The 18943-nt window shown below is 39.0% G+C and overlaps 1 protein-coding gene across 1 annotated transcript in view; it reads left to right on the top strand.

Moving 5' to 3' along the window:
* Positions 1-18943, top strand: part of LOC139021080 (phospholipid-transporting ATPase FetA-like) — an 80943-nt gene that overhangs the window by 39208 nt on the left and 22792 nt on the right. The window contains exons 13-16 of the mRNA XM_070431269.1: positions 284-372; positions 11426-11622; positions 16661-16869; positions 18672-18715. Coding sequence (XP_070287370.1) covers positions 284-372; positions 11426-11622; positions 16661-16869; positions 18672-18715 — 539 coding nt within the window. The remainder of the gene's footprint in view (positions 1-283; positions 373-11425; positions 11623-16660; positions 16870-18671; positions 18716-18943) is intronic.

Below are 18943 nucleotides of genomic sequence, written 5' to 3'. Positions count from 1 at the left end.
CTTCTATTCTGACTCAGCTTATCTGTGAAAGATTACATGTCTAAGGCGCTGCAATGAGAGGGTCAGCATTGCTGCACTTTGCAGAAATACTTGGAGTTATTCTTAGATACAAATTTTCTATTCTGTGAGGTACTGCACCAACTATGAGCCTTACTACAGGGCTTTATCCCTGGCACTGAAAAGAGGTTTGATTAGATGATCATAAAGGCACATTCCAACCCAATTTCAAGCCTCTGGGTATATTCAGTAATTCTAAGAGCTGCTGTTTCCCTATTTCAATTAGGGCCAGACACCAAATTAATGCAAAACAGTGGAAAAACCTCTTTTAAACGGACACACATAGATCATCTCATGAATGTCCTTGTGCTCTGGGTAAGTTTAAGACTTTTTTGCATTTCTTTATGAATAGACATACTTCCTTTGCTTCCGTGGGAGTAGCTGGTATTTCCAACTTGGGATTTAGTTCTTTGAAAGTCTCAAGCAATATTTGGGACCCCCACATACTAATGTCTGAAGTAGAAAAGAACAGAGCCAATTGATAAGGAATTCTCTAGTATATAACTGTGTTGTGGAGGATAGTCATGATTTATTTAAAATGGATCAAGGGCCTTGTTTTAGAAATTAAGATGTGTTTTTGTTTTCTCATAACCAGTCTTACTCATGACCATTTTAATAAAATCTTACGTGGCTAATAGAACCCCTTAGTTGAACTGATGATTTTCAAACTCTTAGATGAATCTAAGGCAGGGGTGGGGAACTTTTTTCTGCCAAGTGCCATTTGGATATTTATAGCATCATTCGTGGGCCATACAAAATTATCAGCTTAAAAATTAGCCTGCTATATTTGGTCAGACATTTAATTAACTCACCCCTAATGCCTTGGCAGGGCCAGTCCAAATGATTTTGTGGGCCTTAGGCAGCGTGCTGGCTGGATATTCCCCACCCCTGGTCTGGTGGCTGCTGCAGGGGGAAGAGAGGTGATCAGTTAAATTTTGTCCTGGTTTCCTCATTCTGAAGGTCCTGCTTCAAAAAGAGCAGCTTCACATTTATCTGTTCTATAAGACTTCGTTAGAAAATAGAGGATTCTGCAGCTAAGAAATTAAATTTGAAAAGCACGACAGTAGAAAATAATCAGCCTTGATTGAAGACTAATTAATCAATTACTTTATTTCCATGCTACATATACAGATTGCCTTTATTCTTGTCAGATATAGACAGATTAATGAAGAAATTCTCTGCATAACCAGGCAGTTCTAGTGCTGCCTATACTTCATTATATGACTCTTCGTTTTTAATTTTACTCTATTGCTTAGACTCTGAAAATTCAAAAATGCCTTTACTTTTTGTATACTTCTCATAAATATCTGAATTATATAACTACCTGCCCTCCATTATTTATTATGGGAAATATCACATTTCTTTTTCTAAATCCTTTGAATTTAGTAAATAAGTTTTAGAAAATTAGGAAAGTTTATTCAGCTTTGAGACCAAAAACTCATATTCATTATCTTTCTATTGCTGTTTACATAGCTTTCAGCAGTTGAAACAAAGTGACATTTTCTGGTTTCTTAATGAGGAAGACAATCACAATTGAGAAATTAGAAAGGCGATGTAGGCAAATATGCCTTTGATAATATAAGAAACATATATCATTAGACATTTAACAAGGTCATTTAGCCTAGGATTGTCTTCAAAACAGACTGTCTTCCATATGCATAGGAAGTTTCAACTACTTGTTTACCTGTCTTAAGCGTAGTGATAATAATTTATACCTGTAGAGGTATTTTAACATTTTTAGAATATTTTCATATTACTCACTAACCACAGCCTTACTACATCCATGAACAATAAGCACATGAAGAAGTGTTTTACTTATTTGACAAACATGCAAATTGAGACACAGTAAAGATAAATATAATAAATAAAATCCCACAGAAAAATAATGGCGAAGACAGGTCTATCTATGACTCATCAAGTCATCAAGTCATCTTTACTGAGGATTTATTATATAGCCAATGCATGCCAGGTGTGGTGAGAATCATAAGGATGTATAAGACCTAGGACTAGGCCTCAAGTGTTTAAGTTCACGTTTGGGGGGAGGGGAGGGCATCAATATGTGCCAGATACTTTACATACATAATTTTATTTAATAGTCACATCTATCTACCTAGGCATAACTCTTCAGGGTCAATGCGATTTTCGCTATATTTGCTGTCTCCTTGAGGAGTCAAAATTAAAACACATAACAAGTCCTGTTTAACATGGCAGATTGACCACATGAGAAGAACATATAAAATGAACAGGACGGGATGCGGGCTACTAGTCAGGATAGTTCATTTTAAAACTGCCCATAGCCCAGCTGGCCTGCTCAGTGGTTGAGCGTCGACCTATGAACAGGAGGTCATGGTTCGATTCCTGGTTAGGGCACATGCCTGGGTTTCGGTGTTGATCCCCAGTATGGGGCATGCAGGAGGCAACCAATCAATGATTCTCTCTCATCATTGATGTTTCTGTCTCTCTCTCCTTCTCCCTTCCTCTCTGAAATCAATTAAAAAAAAATTTTTTTAACTGCCCATATAAAACAACATGGGCAACAATTGGCCCTCTGTACCATCCTGTCACATCTATCACATAAATATAGCAATAAGAAATGTATTTACCTTCCAGTCCCAAACAAAGTGCTATCTTCTGAGATGGGTGTCATTACTTCCAAGTAAAACCCACTTTATTTTAAACTTGAGGGCTCAAGTTTTCCTGCAAGCTCCTTGTGTAACCTAGGGTGCACCCTGTCAAACAATACATACTGCCTACCTTCACAGCACTCATGGTTCCATCCTCCCACTCAGGGTAGTGGCCTGTTGGGGAAACAAAATTAACCAAAGGAAACAAAACCAACCAAAGCAACACACTCCTCTTTTACTCATATTTTTAAGTGGACTAGAGAGAAATCAGGAACACAGGAGGAGGATAAGGATGAGCAAATAGAATAACTGACCTCAGAATAAACACATTGTATTTCAGGAAATAGAAAAGAACTTTCAAACAATCTTATTATTCTTAGAAGAAGCAATTGCATGAATAAAATAAGAATAGTTGGCTAGCCCTAGCCAGTTTGGCTCAGTGGATAGAGTGTCAGCCTGCAGACCAAAGAGTCCTGGGTTCAATTCTAGTCAAGGGCACATACCTCGGTTGCAGGCTCCTCCCCAGCCCAGGCCCTGGTCGGGACTTGTGCAGGAGGCAACCAATCAATGTGTTTTTCTCACATGGATGTTTCTCTCTGTCTTTCCTTCTCTCTTCCACTCTCTCTCTAAAAATTAATGGAAAAATGTCCTTGGGTGAGGATTAAAAAAAAAAAGAATAGTTTGCTAGAAATAAGGGGGAAAAAGCAATCAGTGAACAACAACAAAAATGAATTTTGAAAAGTAAAAATTGCTGAAATTAAAAAGCCAAGAAATGGGCTGAAATAAAGAGTCCAAGAACTATCCTAGACCATAAAACAAAAAGACAAAGAGATAGAATATATGAGGTAAATACTTTTTTATTTTTATATATTTTTAAATATATTTTTATTGATTTCAGAGAGAGGAGGGGAGAGAGAGAGAGATAGAAACATCACTGATGAGAAAGAATCATTGTTCAGCTGCCTCCTACACTGGAGATCGAGCCCACAACCCTGGCATGTGCCCCGACGGGGAATCAAACCTTGACCTCCTGGTTCATAGGTCGACACTCAACCACTGAACCAGGCTGGCTGGGTGAAATAAGTACTTTTTTGAATGGCGGGCCAAACCAGGTGCCTCCAATTTATCTATCAGGAGTACCAGAAAGATACTAATAATTTTTTATGATACGACTCCTCCTTCCTTTGCCCTAGGGCTTCATTCTTTAATAAAAACTGTTATTTTGCATATTTCTAGCACTGTGCAAAACAAATGTGTACCGGTATAATTGTTATTTTATATTAACTTTATACATATGATTGACTTACCTTAAAAAAAGTTTTATGATTTTAGTTACTTAGGCCTTTTGGTTATATCATTTGTGACAGAATACTGTGAAGCTAAAGTCATTGCTAAGCTCTGAATGGAAATAACATGCTCAAGAAAAATTGATTGCCTCTACTTTATTATGTGCTCAAAATAGATAATTAAAAGTACTAAGCATTGTACTTGGGGTTAAGTATTGTTGCTTTAATTTGGTATATTTGTTTATTGAAAGCAAAACAAAGGTGGAATGTTGAAGAGAAAGAAATATTAAGATGTTTTTAAATACTCTGTATTGCTACTGTTTGGGAATGTACCCAGTTTGAGGTCCAAAAATAAATTTTTAATGAAATAAAAAATAAGTAAAGTAGCCGCCTGCACCAAGATCTTCTCTACTCTATTAAACTGTTTTATTTTCCTCACAGTACTTACCACTAATTAAATTCTATTTTCCCATTTCTTAACTCTTCTGCTGTCCACCTATCTCCACAGGGTTGTAAACTCTCTGAGAGTAAGGACATTCTCTTTTTTCGCCACTGTGTTCTCAGTCCCTAGAACTATGTCTGACACATACTAGGAACTTCATTTTTATTTGTTGAATTTTTGGAAATAGTGAATATCTGAACTACCAAATTAATGAGCCTCTAAGGCAGAAATTGTCTCATATTCATCTCCATATTCCTGGGAGTGCCTTGCATAAAGTAGTGCTCAGGAAATATCTTTGAATGGTTATTAAATGAAGATATGTCCTCGAATTAGCTAGGTTCTTATCAGCTTAGCAGTTTTGTTTATGTGGTATTTTTGCCGGGTCATTGTAAATGTAGTTAGATATAATGCAGTCTCATTTCTCGAAGCTGAAGCAGTAATCCTTCCTGATTTAAACACTTTTTCCCATTTTTGGAAATGTTTCTTAGGGGAAAACCTGGCAGATACCAGAAGTATGTTTATAGCAAAGCGGCTTCCTGATAAACCCACAGCTGAGCTGGGGTTTAACCCCTTTCCCTCTCCCCAATGACCACAGCTCACAGTGATAATGCTTTCTGCACCCTAGTCTGTTAAGTAGGAGCGTGTTTGTGGGGCAAAGAAGCAGAGTGGTTGAAATTAGAATGATGCCAGGAATTCAGGATATACTTGTGGGGTAAGGCACAATGAAAAGCACAGATGTGGAGTGTTCTTTGCCAGTGGCCCTTAACATCCAAATGAAAATATGCTCAATATCTATAGATTCTATTACATTTTGAAAATGAAATATATTTTTAATAATATATATTTTTATTGATTTCAGAGAGGAAGAGAGAGGGAGAGAGAGATAGAAACATCAATGATGAGAGAGAATCATTGATCGGCTGACTCCTGCATGCCCCACACAAGGGATCGAACCCACAACCCGGGCATGTGCCCTGACTGGGAATCAAACCATGACCTCCTGGTTCATAGGTTGTTCAATTCTGAGCCACATCAGCTGGGCTGAAAATGAAATGTATTTTAATAAAAACTGCCTTTTTATTATTCAAAAATAAAAAAAGAAGAAAAGCACAGATGTGAAAGGCCAAAGAAAGAAGGAGTACTTTCTTTTTACAGCCTGCCTGTGAAGCCTGGGAGCCCCACGGTGACAGTGATGGCTTTAGTCACCTTTGTCAAGAGTGACAAAACTGAGTGTAATTTCAGGCTTTGCTGGAACCACTTTTTGCTAAGTGAGAGGCTATCAGTACTTCTGGGGTCTGACTGGCCATTCTTGTTCCTTCCTATAGAAAGGGAGCAAAATGAAACACTAAGAGATAAGTACCAACAAACTCCATCACAATAAGAAACTCAGAACATCTACAGGATTTAGAAAGCTTCAGGATAGCAGGAAAAGCTGAAGGAATGAGGGAAGAGCCAAATGTGTCCTACCCATGCGGGGCCTCATGCTGATGGGGAAGCCCTGCCCTCTGGGGCTTGGTCTGGTAGTGGTGCTTTTCCTTTCTAGTGGCCTAATCTGAGCAGAAAGATCTGGTTCTGGGGAACTCAGTCTAACAATGGAGGCAGGGCACATCACTGGAAACCATGGGTAATTCTGTTATCCAGGCAATAGGGATGGAGCAAGGGTGTTAAGGTCACCTTATAATCTTCAACTGCTTTGGAGGGTTTAAAATTATTTATTCTAATGTATAATAAATAAATTATAAATAAATTTATATTTGTAAATATAATAATTTGTTCTAATCATTTTACCTTCCCCATTTTTCCCAATGGAGCTGATGAAGTAGGCCTAACAAAGTGGCAGGTAGAGGAATATAGTCTCAGATTTCATATTGGCCACATAGACTATCCAAAAAGGAAGGCAAAGCCAGTAGAACTCATCACTGAGTTTTGATCTGCACCATGAGGATACCCTTGCTTTCTTAAGACTCATTGAAGAGAAGGGTGAATCTGGCCAGCGTGGCTCAGTGGTTGAGTGTCAACCTGTGAACCAGGAGATCAGTGTTGAATTCCCAGTCAGGGCACATACCTGGGTTTCAAGCTCTCATCCCAGTAGGGGGCATACAAGAAGCAGCTGATCAGTGATTCTCATCATTGATGTTTCTATCCCTCTCTCCCTTCCTCTCTGAAATCAATAAAAAAAAAATTTTTTTTTTTTAAAGAGAGAGAAGGATGAGGAAGTGGGAGTAAGATTGAGAAGGAAGGGCTGTATGGTCTTCACCTTTAGCTCAGAGCTGAACTACTCAGTATGACTCTGCATTAGGCTTGGAATAAAGGCAGTTTTTCTTCTGTTTTATCTCAATCCTCCTCTGTTTTGTTCTCTCCATCCATTACCCATCTCTCAAATCTCATATATTAAATGATTTCAAGGATTTATTGCTAATTTTATGTGGTTATGTCTTTAAATAATATCCTTTAAAGATATATATTAAACTGTTTACAGGTAAAGTTATATAATGTAAGAAATTTGCTTAAAACAAAAAGGAGGGCAGGAGAAAAAGAGGTTTGGCTAAAATAAGACTGTCCATGAGGTAATAATTATTGAAACTGGGTAATGGGTACATAGGGGTTCATTGTACTATTTATTACATTTTCAGTCTTACTTATTAGATTTGAGACAGAGAAAGGGAGAGAGAGACATCAATTTGTTGTTCCACTTACTTATTCATTCATTGTATGAATTGTTGCTTCTTGTATATGACATGACTGGGAATCCAACCCACAACCTTGTTGCATCAGGACCATGCTCTAACCAGCTGAGCTACCTGACCAGGGCTTATTGTATTATTTATATACCTTAATATGTATTTGAAATTTTTTATAATAAAAAGTTTTTTAAAATTTCTTTTTCTGAGAATGGTCCCAGTTAGACCTGCTCCTCCTGCCTTTCTCCTCTTGTCTTCAAATACTTTCCCATCAGTGATTAAAAGATGAGACCTCTGATCATCTGGCAGTGGGCATGGGTTATTTTCAGGTCGTCACACTTTGTGCCAAAGGGCACAGGTTTGAAGATCATTCAGTAGACTTAGACATGTTCACAATGTCATTCATATATTCTCTAGAGGCATGAGGGCATGCAATGCTGGTAGAATATAAAATTGTATAACCAATTTGGAAATGTTTGATAGTTTCTTTTTTTTAATTGATTTGAGAGAGAGAGGAAGGGGCAGAGAGAAACACTGATTTGTTGATCCACTTATTTATGCATTATTGGTTGCTTCTTTTATGTGCCCTGACAGAGATTGAACCCTCCAATCAACTGAGCCAGTCGGCCAGGACCTGCTTAGTAGTTTCTTAAAAAGTTAAATGTAAATATATTATAGGACTCAGCAATTTCACTCCTAGATATTTACAAAGGAAATAAAAACAAATGTCCATGCAAATGTTCACAAATGTTCAATGCAGTTTTGTTTGTAATAGTCAAAAGCTGGAAACACCCAAATGTCCAATAAAAAATAAATTAGTGAACAAATTATGTGATATCCATACAATAGAATACTACTCAGCAATAAAAAGAAATAAACAATTGCTGAATGAAAGAAGCCAGACAAGAAAAGAGTACTTATATATAAAAGACTAAGTGACCAACCATATTTCTGTCCGACCATCTGACCAACTGGCTGGTACATATGGTGCACCCTGGCAATTTATTTATTTATTTATTTTTATTTTTTAAAATATATTTTATTGATTTTTTACAGAGAGGAATGGAGAGAGATAGAGAGTTAGAAACATCGATGAGAGAGAAACATCGATCAGCTGCCTCCTGCACATCTCCTACTGGGGATGTGCCTGCAACCCAGGTACATGCCCTTGACCGGAATCGAACCTGGGACCTTTCAGTCCGCAGGCCGATGCTCTATCCACTGAGCCAAACCGGTTTCGGCAACACCCTGGCAATTTAAAAATAAATGTTGACTCATGCATGTGCAATACATATAAAGCTCTCGCTGGCGCCAATCGCACGCATGTATTTCGATCTGTCATTGTCCATCGTGAATTTGGTTGACACTTCTATTATAGAGAAAGGGCAAGTCGCAATATTAAAATATTTCTTGTAATTAATTTCCTTTCAATGTGCATGAATCCGTGCACCAGGCCACTAGTATACTGTATTATTCCATTTATATAATTTTACCTTTTTCAGCTTTATTAAGATACTAGAGGCCTAGCACGCACAATCGCGTGGCCCCACACACACACCTGCCACACTCGCAGCCGGGCCTGCCTCACCGTGCCCTCCTGCTGGCCACCCCACCCGCCCATCAGCCACCAGCCTTGCTGTGATCAGAGCCTGTGGGCTGCGGGGGAGGGCCTGAGAGGTGCTCCATGCACCTCATGGTGACCGGTCATTTGATTGTTTTGGTTGTGACACCTCTTCGCCTTTTATTATTATGACAATTGACATATAACATTGTGTAAGTTTAAGGTATACCACATAATGATTTTATATATGTATATATTGTGAAATGATTATCATAGTAAGGTCAGTTAACACATCAAAGTTATGATTTTTTTTGTGGTAAGAACTTTTAAGATCTACTCTCTTAGCAACTTTTAAATATACAATGATTGTTAATTATAGTCACCATACTGTACATTATATTCCTAAGGGGTTTGTACCCTTTGACTACCCTCTCCATTCCCCCTCAACTAGCCCTGGCCTCTGGCATCTACCAATCTGCTCTCTGTTTTTATGAGTTTATATTTTTTAGATTTCATAGATAAGTGAAATTATACAGTATTTGTCTTTGTCTGATTTATTTTACTTAGCATAATGCCCTCAAGGTTTATCCATGTTGTCACAAATGGCAGAATGTACTTCTTTTATAGCTGAATAATATTCCATTGTATGTGTATATATAACACCACATTTTCTTTATCCATTCATCTATTGATAGACACTTAGGTTGTTTGCATGTCTTTTTTTAGCCCACAGGCTGACACTCTATCCACTGAGCCAAACCCACCACGGCTTGTTTGCATGTGTTGGCTATTGTAAATAATGCTGCAATGAACATGGGGGTATAAATATCTCTTTTCATTGTTGCTAATCCTCACCTGAGGATATTTTTTCCATTGCTTTTAAGAGGAGTAGAAGGGAGGGATAGGAGGGAGGAGAGAGAGAGAGAAGTATGAGAGACAGATTGATTGTTTGCCTCCCCACAAACGAGGCTAGGGATCAAACCTGCAACCCAGGTGTATGCCCTAGACCGGGAATTAAAACTTCGACCCTTCTGTATGTGAGCTGACACTCTAAACAGGGGTCCTCAAACTACGGCCCGCGGGCCACATGCAAATATAAATATTGTATTTGTTCCCGTTTTGTTTTTTTACTTCAAAATAAGATATGTGCAGTGTGCATAGGAATTTGTTCATAGTTTTCTTTTAAACTATAGTCCGGCCCTCCAACGTTCTGAGGGACAGTGAACTGGCCCCCTGTTTAAAAAGTTTGAGGACCCCTGCTCTAAACACTGAGCCAGGTGGGCCAGGGTAGGGGGTGGAAGTGCTGCTTTTGTGCCAGTGCCATACTGTTTTGATTACTATAGCTTTGTAATACAGTTTGAAGTCGGGAAGTTGTAATGCTCTGTTTTTCTTTGTCAAGATTGCCTTGGCTATTTTGAATCTTTCATGGTTCCATACAAATTTTAGGATTGGTTTTCTATTTCCATAAAAATTATAATCGTGATGGGAATTTCATCGAATTATAGATAGCTTTGAGTAGTATGGACATTTTAACAATGTTAGTGCTTCCAATCTATGAACATGGCATATCTTTCCATTTATTTGCGTTTTCTTCCATTTTTTCAGTAATGTGTATATCCCACTTGGTCATGGTATATGATTCTTTAATGTGCTGTTGAATTTGATTTGCTACTATTTTGTTGAGAAGTTTTGCATCTCTGTTCATCAGGAATAGTGGCCTGTAGCTTTCTTTTCTTGTAGTGTCCTTGTCTGGATTTGGTGTCAGGGTAATGCTGGCCTTGTAACGGAGTCCGGGGTTATCTCCTCTCCTCCAAAGTTCTTTTCTAAACATAGTTCTCAAATTTAACTTATTTCTTTGCTTCCATGCTCCTCCATGCCTTTCTCTCTCAACTTAATGGCAAGAAAATTGCTGTTATCTAGAACTATACTCTTGGGTAAGAAGGTGTCATCTTTAATCTCAATTTTGCCTCCAGGCAAAATTCATTTGGAAAGAATTATTGGGACTTGTGTGTTTAAGATCATAATCTTACCTCTTCCTCTTTACTTTCTAAAAGTAATAGGCTTTTTCAATCCTTCGATGACCCAAATTTCTCCCTATTTTCTTCATTTCTGCTTATAAATTGGCAGTTATTTCCCTAGTTCAGCTCTTTCTTTGATACCTTGTCAAAGGCAGTGAACACACACTAATATAGGCTCAGCAGGTCTGTCTTCAAGTTTTACCAAATTCTTTATTAATGTGATTGCCATATTTAAGCCTTTTATAACAGTTTCTTACCACCCACCTACTCACAACTGCTAAGCCAGTGCCACGCATTCTAGACTTTTGTTAAAGCAGCATTTCACTTCAGTAACGGAGTGGTAGGAGGTTGGGTTCTGGGACTGGTTCAAACCTATGTCTCTTAGATAGGTTTGCTGAATGACTTTAGACAAAATAGTTTCCCACTCTTAATATCAAGTTCCTCATCTATTATTAAAAGAAGAGTATTATAAATATTACATAAAATAATATATGTAAAGTGCTTAGCACAGTTCCTGGCACTTAAAAATTATTTAATATATTTTAGTTATCATATCCCTTCAAAACCCCAAGGATAGCTCCTGCTGGGCTTTCTTTTCTGTCCTGTGTACAACTGCCTACAGCACTGCCCCCGTGTGCTCCCCCACCCTTCAAGAAGAGGGCTTTGTTGAGATATAAGGCTTCAAAGGGCAGAACTGAAGTAGCATATGCCTTGGATGAAATGTTAATTCTTTTTTTGTTTGTTTGTTTTTTCTAGATTTTCCTGTTTTTAGGCTGCATGTGTTTTATCCTAGCAATTGGGCATAGCATTTGGGAGAGCAAGAGAGGCTACTACTTCCAGGATGTTCTGCCATGGAAAGACTATGTCTCTTCATCATTTGTCTCTGCCATGCTCATATTCTGGTCCTACTTCATTATTCTCAACACCATGGTGCCTATTTCACTCTATGTCAGGTAGGCTTCTTTGATCACTTTGGGTTATAGGTGGAGGAACTGACTCATAATCCTGATGAATTCCCTAACTACAGTGTGAACTTTTAGAAAGCATAGACTGTGCTCTTTAACCCACGACTTTCCACAGTGCCTGGTGTACAAAACACTCTGAGAAATATCTAGAGATTGCATAAGTGTTTTCTATATCCAGAATACTGTATGGGTTATACAAAAAGAAATTCGTCCTGCCCTCAAATAACTTACAATGTAAGTGACTGAATTAGACATACAAGCACATGAAATAACTAGAAAAAAAATACACACAAATTGTGTGATGCTAAAACGTAAACCAGGCTGCCCCTAGTTTATCAGTGAGATAGAGTCCAAACATTCATTTGTAAATCAGTTATTCAAAACTCAGAATCCGTTTTCCCACAGAAACAATGTGGGAAATGGTAGACAAGTATAATTGTGACCTAAGTTCTGCTTCCTTAAAGTTGGAGAAGAGAAGAAGAAGGATGTCTCCTCTCCCCTTTTCATTAGCACCGTGGACAAAAATTGAAATAGTTAAAATAAGTATTTACTCTGATTTCCATTTTTCTATTTTCAACATTTCCTCTCACATACACACATCTCACACACATTTTCTCATCCTTCTTCCCAGATTTCCTAAAACCTGCACTGTGGCACTCCAACCTGAAAAGCACCCTTCATAATTAAATTATCTTATTAAATTACAAATATTTGTTGAGCACTTTATGAGCCACATACTGTATTAGATGCTAGAGAAACAAACATTAACAACAAGACAGCCCTTTAAATAAACTTACAGCATAGCCATGAAAACAGATACTTAAATAAATAATTATGGTACAATATAAAAAATTATGTAATAGAAATACATATGTGAATGCTATGGGAGCCTTGGAAAGGAATGGATTAGTTCTGCCTAGAAAGACTTAGGTGTTTACAGAAAAAGATAATAAATTCATAATTGAGAAAAGAATAAAATTCACCAAGCAGAAAATAGGAAAAGAGTATTGCAAGCAGAAATATCAGCATGTAAAAAGTTTTGGAGATCTTTCTTAAAGCTTGATCTGGTTGTAGAACAATGAACAATCTAAACTAAGATGTTAGATGGTAGTTTAGGATCAGATCCAGGGAAGACTTAATTGTCAAGCCAAGGAGTTTGGATTTCATCCTAAAAGCAGCAAAGATCTTTCTAAGGAAAGAAATAATGAGATTAAATGTTTTTGTTTAGACAGATTGTGGCTGCTATTGTGGCTGGTATGGTGAAGGAAGGGGGGGTTGGGTCACAACAAATGAAAAGAGTAAAAAATGTGGGTCTGAGCACCTCCTCCCTCAAACAAACAAACAAAATCCATGTTGTTCAGTGCACCTCAGACAGGGCTACTACTGAAGCAATCTAACCCATATTAAGTATGAATGATCATAGGAAGAAGGAGGATGTCTCCTCTGCCCTTTTCATTAGCACCGTGGACAAAAATTGAAATAGTTAAAATAAGTATTTACTCTGATTTCCATTTTTCTATTTTCAACATTTGATAGTTTTCACTGTTTTAAAATGAAGATGCTTTATGTTAACCATAAAGAGTCCCTAAGGCATGTTATTTTTCTCTTATTCTCATATCCACTCTGTTACCTCTGAATGTGACAAAGGCAGAAGGGAAAAGTCAGATAAAATGAAAAGAAGGCAATTAGGGGAGAAGCTACCCCACAGGTCAGCTGTTCCTGCCTGGAAACTTATCAGAGGGTCAGCTCCTATAGGCTGTTTCCAATTTTCTTTCTTTTTTTTTTAAATTAAATCTTTATTGTTCAGATTATTACAGTTGTTCCTCTTTTTTCCCCCCATAGCTCCCCTCCACCCAATTCCCACCCCACCCTCTGCCCTTACCACCCCCCCCCACTGTCCACATCCATAGGTGTACGATTTTTGTCCAGTCTCTTCCCGCATCCCCCACACTCCTTCCCCCCCGCCAAGAATAGTCAGTCCACTCCCTTTGTATGCCCCTGATTCTATTATAATCACCAGTTCATTCTGTTCATCAGATTATTTATTCACTTGATTCTTAGATTCACTTGTTGATAGATGCGTATTTGTTGTTCATAATTTGTATCTTTACCTTTTTCTTCTTCTTCCTCTTCTTAAAGGATACCTTTCAGCATTTCATATAATACTGGTTTGGTGGTGATGAACGCCTTTAGCTTTTCCTTATCTGTGAAGCTCTTTATCTGACCTTCAATTCTGAATGATAGCTTTGCTGGATAAAGTACTCTTGGTTGTAGGTTCTTGGTATTCATCACTTTGAATATTTCTTGCCACTCCCTTCTGGCCTGCAAAGTTTCTGTTGAGAAATCAGCTGACGGTCATATGGGTGCTCCCTTGTAGGTAACTGACTGTCTTTCTCTTGCTGCTTTTAAGATTCTCTCTTTGTCTTTTGCTCTTGGCATTTTAATGATGATGTGTCTTGGTGTGGTCCTGTTTGGATTCCTTTTGTTTGGGGTTCTCTGCGCTTCCTGGACTTGTAAGTCTATTTCTTTCACCAAGTAGGGGTAGTTTTCTGTCATTATTTCTTCAAATAGGTTTTCAATATCTTGCTCTCTCTCTTCTTCTGGCACCCCTATAATTCGGATGTTGGTATGCTTGAAGCTGTCCCAGAGGCTCCTTACACTACCTTCATATTTTTGGATTCTTTTTTCATTTTGCTTTTCCGGTTGGGTGTTTTTTGCTTCTTCATATTTCAGATCTTTGACTTGATTCTTGCGATCCTCTGGTCTAGTGTTGGAAGTCTGTATAATATTCTTTATTTCAGTCAGTGTATGCTTAATTTCTAGTTGGTTCTTTTTCACAACCTCGAGGGCCTCACTAGACTTACTGAGGATCTCATTAAATTTATCGGCGGTCTCACTAGATTTCTTGAGTGTCTCACTAAGTTTATTGGCGGTTTCTAGAAAATTCTTGAAAAACCTTAAAAGTGTGGTTTTGAACACTATATCCAGTAGTTTGCTTTCCTCCATTTCTGTCATTTGTGACCTGTTTCTTTGTCTCCACATTTTGGCTGCTTCCCTATGTTGGTAGAGTGGCTTCGTGTGCTAGGTGTCCTATAGGGCCCAGTGGCTCAGCCTCCCCAATTACCTGAGGTGGACACTCTTGGTGCACCCCCTTGTGGGCTTTGTGCACAGTCTTATTGTAGTTAAGCCTTGATTGTTGTAGGTATCACTGGGAGGAATTGACCTCCAGGCCAATTGGCTGTGAGAATCAGCTGTGTCTGCAGTGGGAGAACTTCTGTGCTGGAGACACCCTTCGGGGGCAAGACTTGCTTCAGTGGGGCTTTGGTGCTCACTGAGTCTGCCCCTGAGTGTGTCCCTTATGATCTGAGGAGTTGTAATCTGGATGGTCCCACTCTGACCACTGGGTACACTGGCTCCTGGATCTCTAAGGAGGTGCTAATCTAGCCTCTGCCTGAGGCTACCCAGCAGGAGCTCAGCTGTGAAGGAATGCAAGCTGCTGTGGGGCCTTGGGCCAGCTGCAGTTGGTTATGTGCTGGAGACACCCTTCGGGGGCAAGACTTGCTTCAGTGGGGCTTTGGTGCTCACTGAGTCTGCCCCTGAGTGTGTCCCTTATGATCTGAGGAGTTGTAATCTGGATGGTCCCACTCTGACCACTGGGTACACTGGCTCCTGGATCTCTAAGGAGGTGCTAATCTAGCCTCTGCCTGAGGCTACCCAGCAGGAGCTCAGCTGTGAAGGAATGCAAGCTGCTGTGGGGCCTTGGGCCAGCTGCAGTTGGTTAGGTAATTTTCAGATTGTAAAGGGCCAGGCCTTTCATATGCAAAAGCCGGCACACAGCTTGGGTGGGGCGGGGTCCCAGGGGATCAACAGGGCGGAGCAAGCAGCTATGGCTGCTCCTCAGTCCTACCCTAAGAAGCCCCGCTTCTCAGTGTCCCTGTAATCGCTGCAAGCACCTCTGAGAAAGCTGCCCTCGAGGTCCGACCAATGCCAGACAGTCTAGCCCAGGGGTGGGCAAACTTTTTGACTCGAGGGCCACAATGGGTTCTTAAACTGGACCGGAGGGCCGGAACAAAAGCATGGATGGAGTGTTTGTGTGAACTAATATAAATTCAAAGTAAACATCATTACATAAAAGGGTACGGTCTTTTTATTTCAATAGTTTTATTCATTTCAAACGGGCCGGATCTGGCCCGCGGGCCGTAGTTTGCCCACGGCTGGTCTAGCCTCTCTTCCCGGAACTGGAGTTCAGAGCAGTTGGGAGCTTGAGACTCCCTCCCGATTGAAAAAGACAACCGTGTCCTCAGCTGCCAGCCCTTTCTGCGTGTGCCTCCATACCTCTGCACTTTACTTCCACACTGCACCTCCTCTGAGTCTCAGTGTGCTTTTCTCTTTCCTTCTAGTTGTAGAATTTCCACTCAGCCAGCCTTCCTGTAGTTCTGGATGATGTCTGTTTTGTCTTTTAGTTGTATTTTTGAATTTGTTGTGGGAGGCAGCAATTTCCGGTGTTTACCTATGCCACCATCTTGGTTTCTCCTGTTTCCAATTTTCATTGATCCTTCCCTCCTTCTTTCTGAACAACAAAGCTCTGAGTGTCAAGTTTCTCTCTCTCCCTCACCAATGGGTTTACATGACAGCAGCAATAGTCATCTAATGAAGCCTAAGCCTTCTATAAATTAGCTCTTGCAAGCCTTGCATGACTGCAGAAGTTCAAAATTTGTGACTTTTTCTAGGTATGTTTTGGAAGAAGAAAGAGTGAAAAGGGAAATGCCCAGCAAAAGTAATCAAGTATCTCTGGATCCAGATGGTAATGCCTTGTGTGATAATGGTCAAAGTCAGAATTACAATGGGTTGGCTGGTGGCAAGGGTCCTGTGATCCAAGATTGATTGTAAATTCCCAAGGAAGATGCTCTGATATGATTTTCAGATGCTGGCCCTGGCCTACCACAGGACTAGTAAGGAAACCAGGATAATGTATTTGTTTGTCCTACTCTGATCCAGGACCCTTCTTTTCTTGCTTTCTCCTTAGTGTTGAGATAATAAGATTGGGCAACAGTTTCTATATCAACTGCGATCAGAAGATGTTTTATGCACCAAAGAACACACCAGCACAGGCTTGTACCACCACTCTTAATGAGGAGCTCGGCCAGGTCAAATATGTGTTCTCAGACAAAACAGGGACCCTGACTAGGAACATCATGGTTTTCAACAAGTGTTCCATTAATGGGAGACTATATGGTATGCATGTCTTCTTGTTTTTCCTGAGTCCTAGAGAACTACTTTACAGATTGTTTTCAAGAATAATCAAGCTCTAAATTCACATTTGCCTCTTATTCTCATAGCCTTCTCTATTCACTAGATAAAATGTAAAGATCACTTAGCCCATTCAGTTCTATTCAAAAGTATTTAATTAGTACCTTGTAGATGCAAACCATCATGTTAGACATTGGAAATATCAAGATATACAAACTTATTCTCTATCCCAAGGAATTTCTGATTTCTTGGAATGTTAGTTCACTCTCATATTAAATCAGATAGAGAAATCAGCATATTACTGAAGCTGCTAATTTCTGGATTTTCCCTTAGGCCAATAAACAATCTTGAGAGAAGCCATCAAAGTGTAGTCAGAGTTTGCTCAGTATCTTCCATGCCCCATTCCTCATTTATTTCATGCCTTAATCATAAGCTTGTTTTTATGTGAACATTCATGCCCAGTGCACTAACTAGCAGAGATAGGCAATCACATCTAAAAAGCTAGAGCCTGTGTGATGTCTTCTGGGATTATGAAAAAACTTTGAAACTAGAGAGATGTGGTAGGTGCACGATATTGTGAATGCACTAAATGCCCCTGAATTGTACACTTTGAAATGATTATTTGTGTGTTACATGAATTTCTCCTCAACTAAAAAATAATTAAAATTTTTAAATTTAAAAGAAAGCTAGCACTCTAATATTTCTTATTACCCCTCTCAAACAAGGTTTATTTTCGAATGAATTGATTTGGGTGAGGATCTTATTCTCTGGCTTATTGTAAGACCATACCATATACTAGATAAGGTTGAAAAGGATCATGGGTGTTTCTGTGCTTGGCCTCAGAACGTCACCCACCCCCATTCTGTCTGTACTATCGACTGACCTAGATCCTAAACATTCTAGTTCTATTTTCAAATCTCTCCTAGGTAACTTTTCTGATTGGAGGGCTTCCTGAGGTATGAAGTCTCTCTTAGATCCAGTGACTAACTTCCAGCCTCACCTCACTCTCATTTAAGGAAGAAGAGTTGGGACCCAAGCAGATACCTTCTTCTTACTCTTGGCTTGAGGAAGGAAGCTTCCTGTAGCACTGAGGACTAGGTGGCCTGAGTGGATTCCAGGCAGCTTGACTGCAAGTCTAGGATGATAGAATCAAAAGAAAAAAGCTTTTAAAAATCCTCCTTTAAATTACCATATAACCCAGTCACTTCATTCCTAGGTATATACCCCAAAAAATTGAAAACAGAATTCAACCAGATAGATATATGTTAGTGTTCATTACAGTACTATGCATAATAGCCCAATAGTAGAAACAACTCCTGTGTGCATAAACAGATGATGGAAAACAAATTGTGGTATATCCATACAATGGAATGTTAGTCATAAAAAGTAAAGTCAACAATAAAAAAAGGTAATGAAGTTCTGACACATGGTACAACATGGATGGTCTTTAAAACATTATGCTGAATGAAATAAGCCAGACACAAAAGGAAATATTGTATGATTCTTTGTAATATATAGAATAGGCAAATTTATAGAAAGTACATTAGAAGTTACCTAGGTCTGGGAATGGGGAGGAATGGGGAGATTCTGTGTAGGATGCTGGAAAAGTTTTGGATATATAATGGTGATTGTTGCACAACATTATGAATGTAATTAATGCCACTGAATTGTACACTAAAAGTGTTTAAAATGGCATATTTTATGTTATATATATTTTACCACAAAGAAACCATTAAACTGTTATTTAAAACCCTTGTCAAGTCTCTGCTCTTTTTACTTGCTAACAGGTGCTGTCTATGACAGGTTTGGACAGAGGGTGGAAATCTCTGAGGTGAGTGATTACACTTCCCTGTGACAATGCATATGGGAACTGAGTGAGGCCTTCGTATATAATAGCATCTTAACACAAGTTGGGAGCCCCTTAGTCCCTGAAATATTAAAGCTTTTATTGGCCCCATAATATTAGAAAGCATTATATAAATGACCTATGTTTATTTGAGGAGATTTGGGTTTGTGTTTTAAAATGAAAATGGCTTTATGGGGGGGGGGGGGCAGTATT

This window comes from Myotis yumanensis, unplaced genomic scaffold, assembly GCF_028538775.1.
Source record: "Myotis yumanensis isolate MYYU_CA2020_CCGP unplaced genomic scaffold, mMyoYum1.0.hap1 SCAF_12, whole genome shotgun sequence".
Taxonomy (NCBI): Eukaryota; Metazoa; Chordata; class Mammalia; order Chiroptera; family Vespertilionidae; genus Myotis; species Myotis yumanensis.
This window is presented reverse-complemented; position numbering and strand designations above follow the sequence as displayed.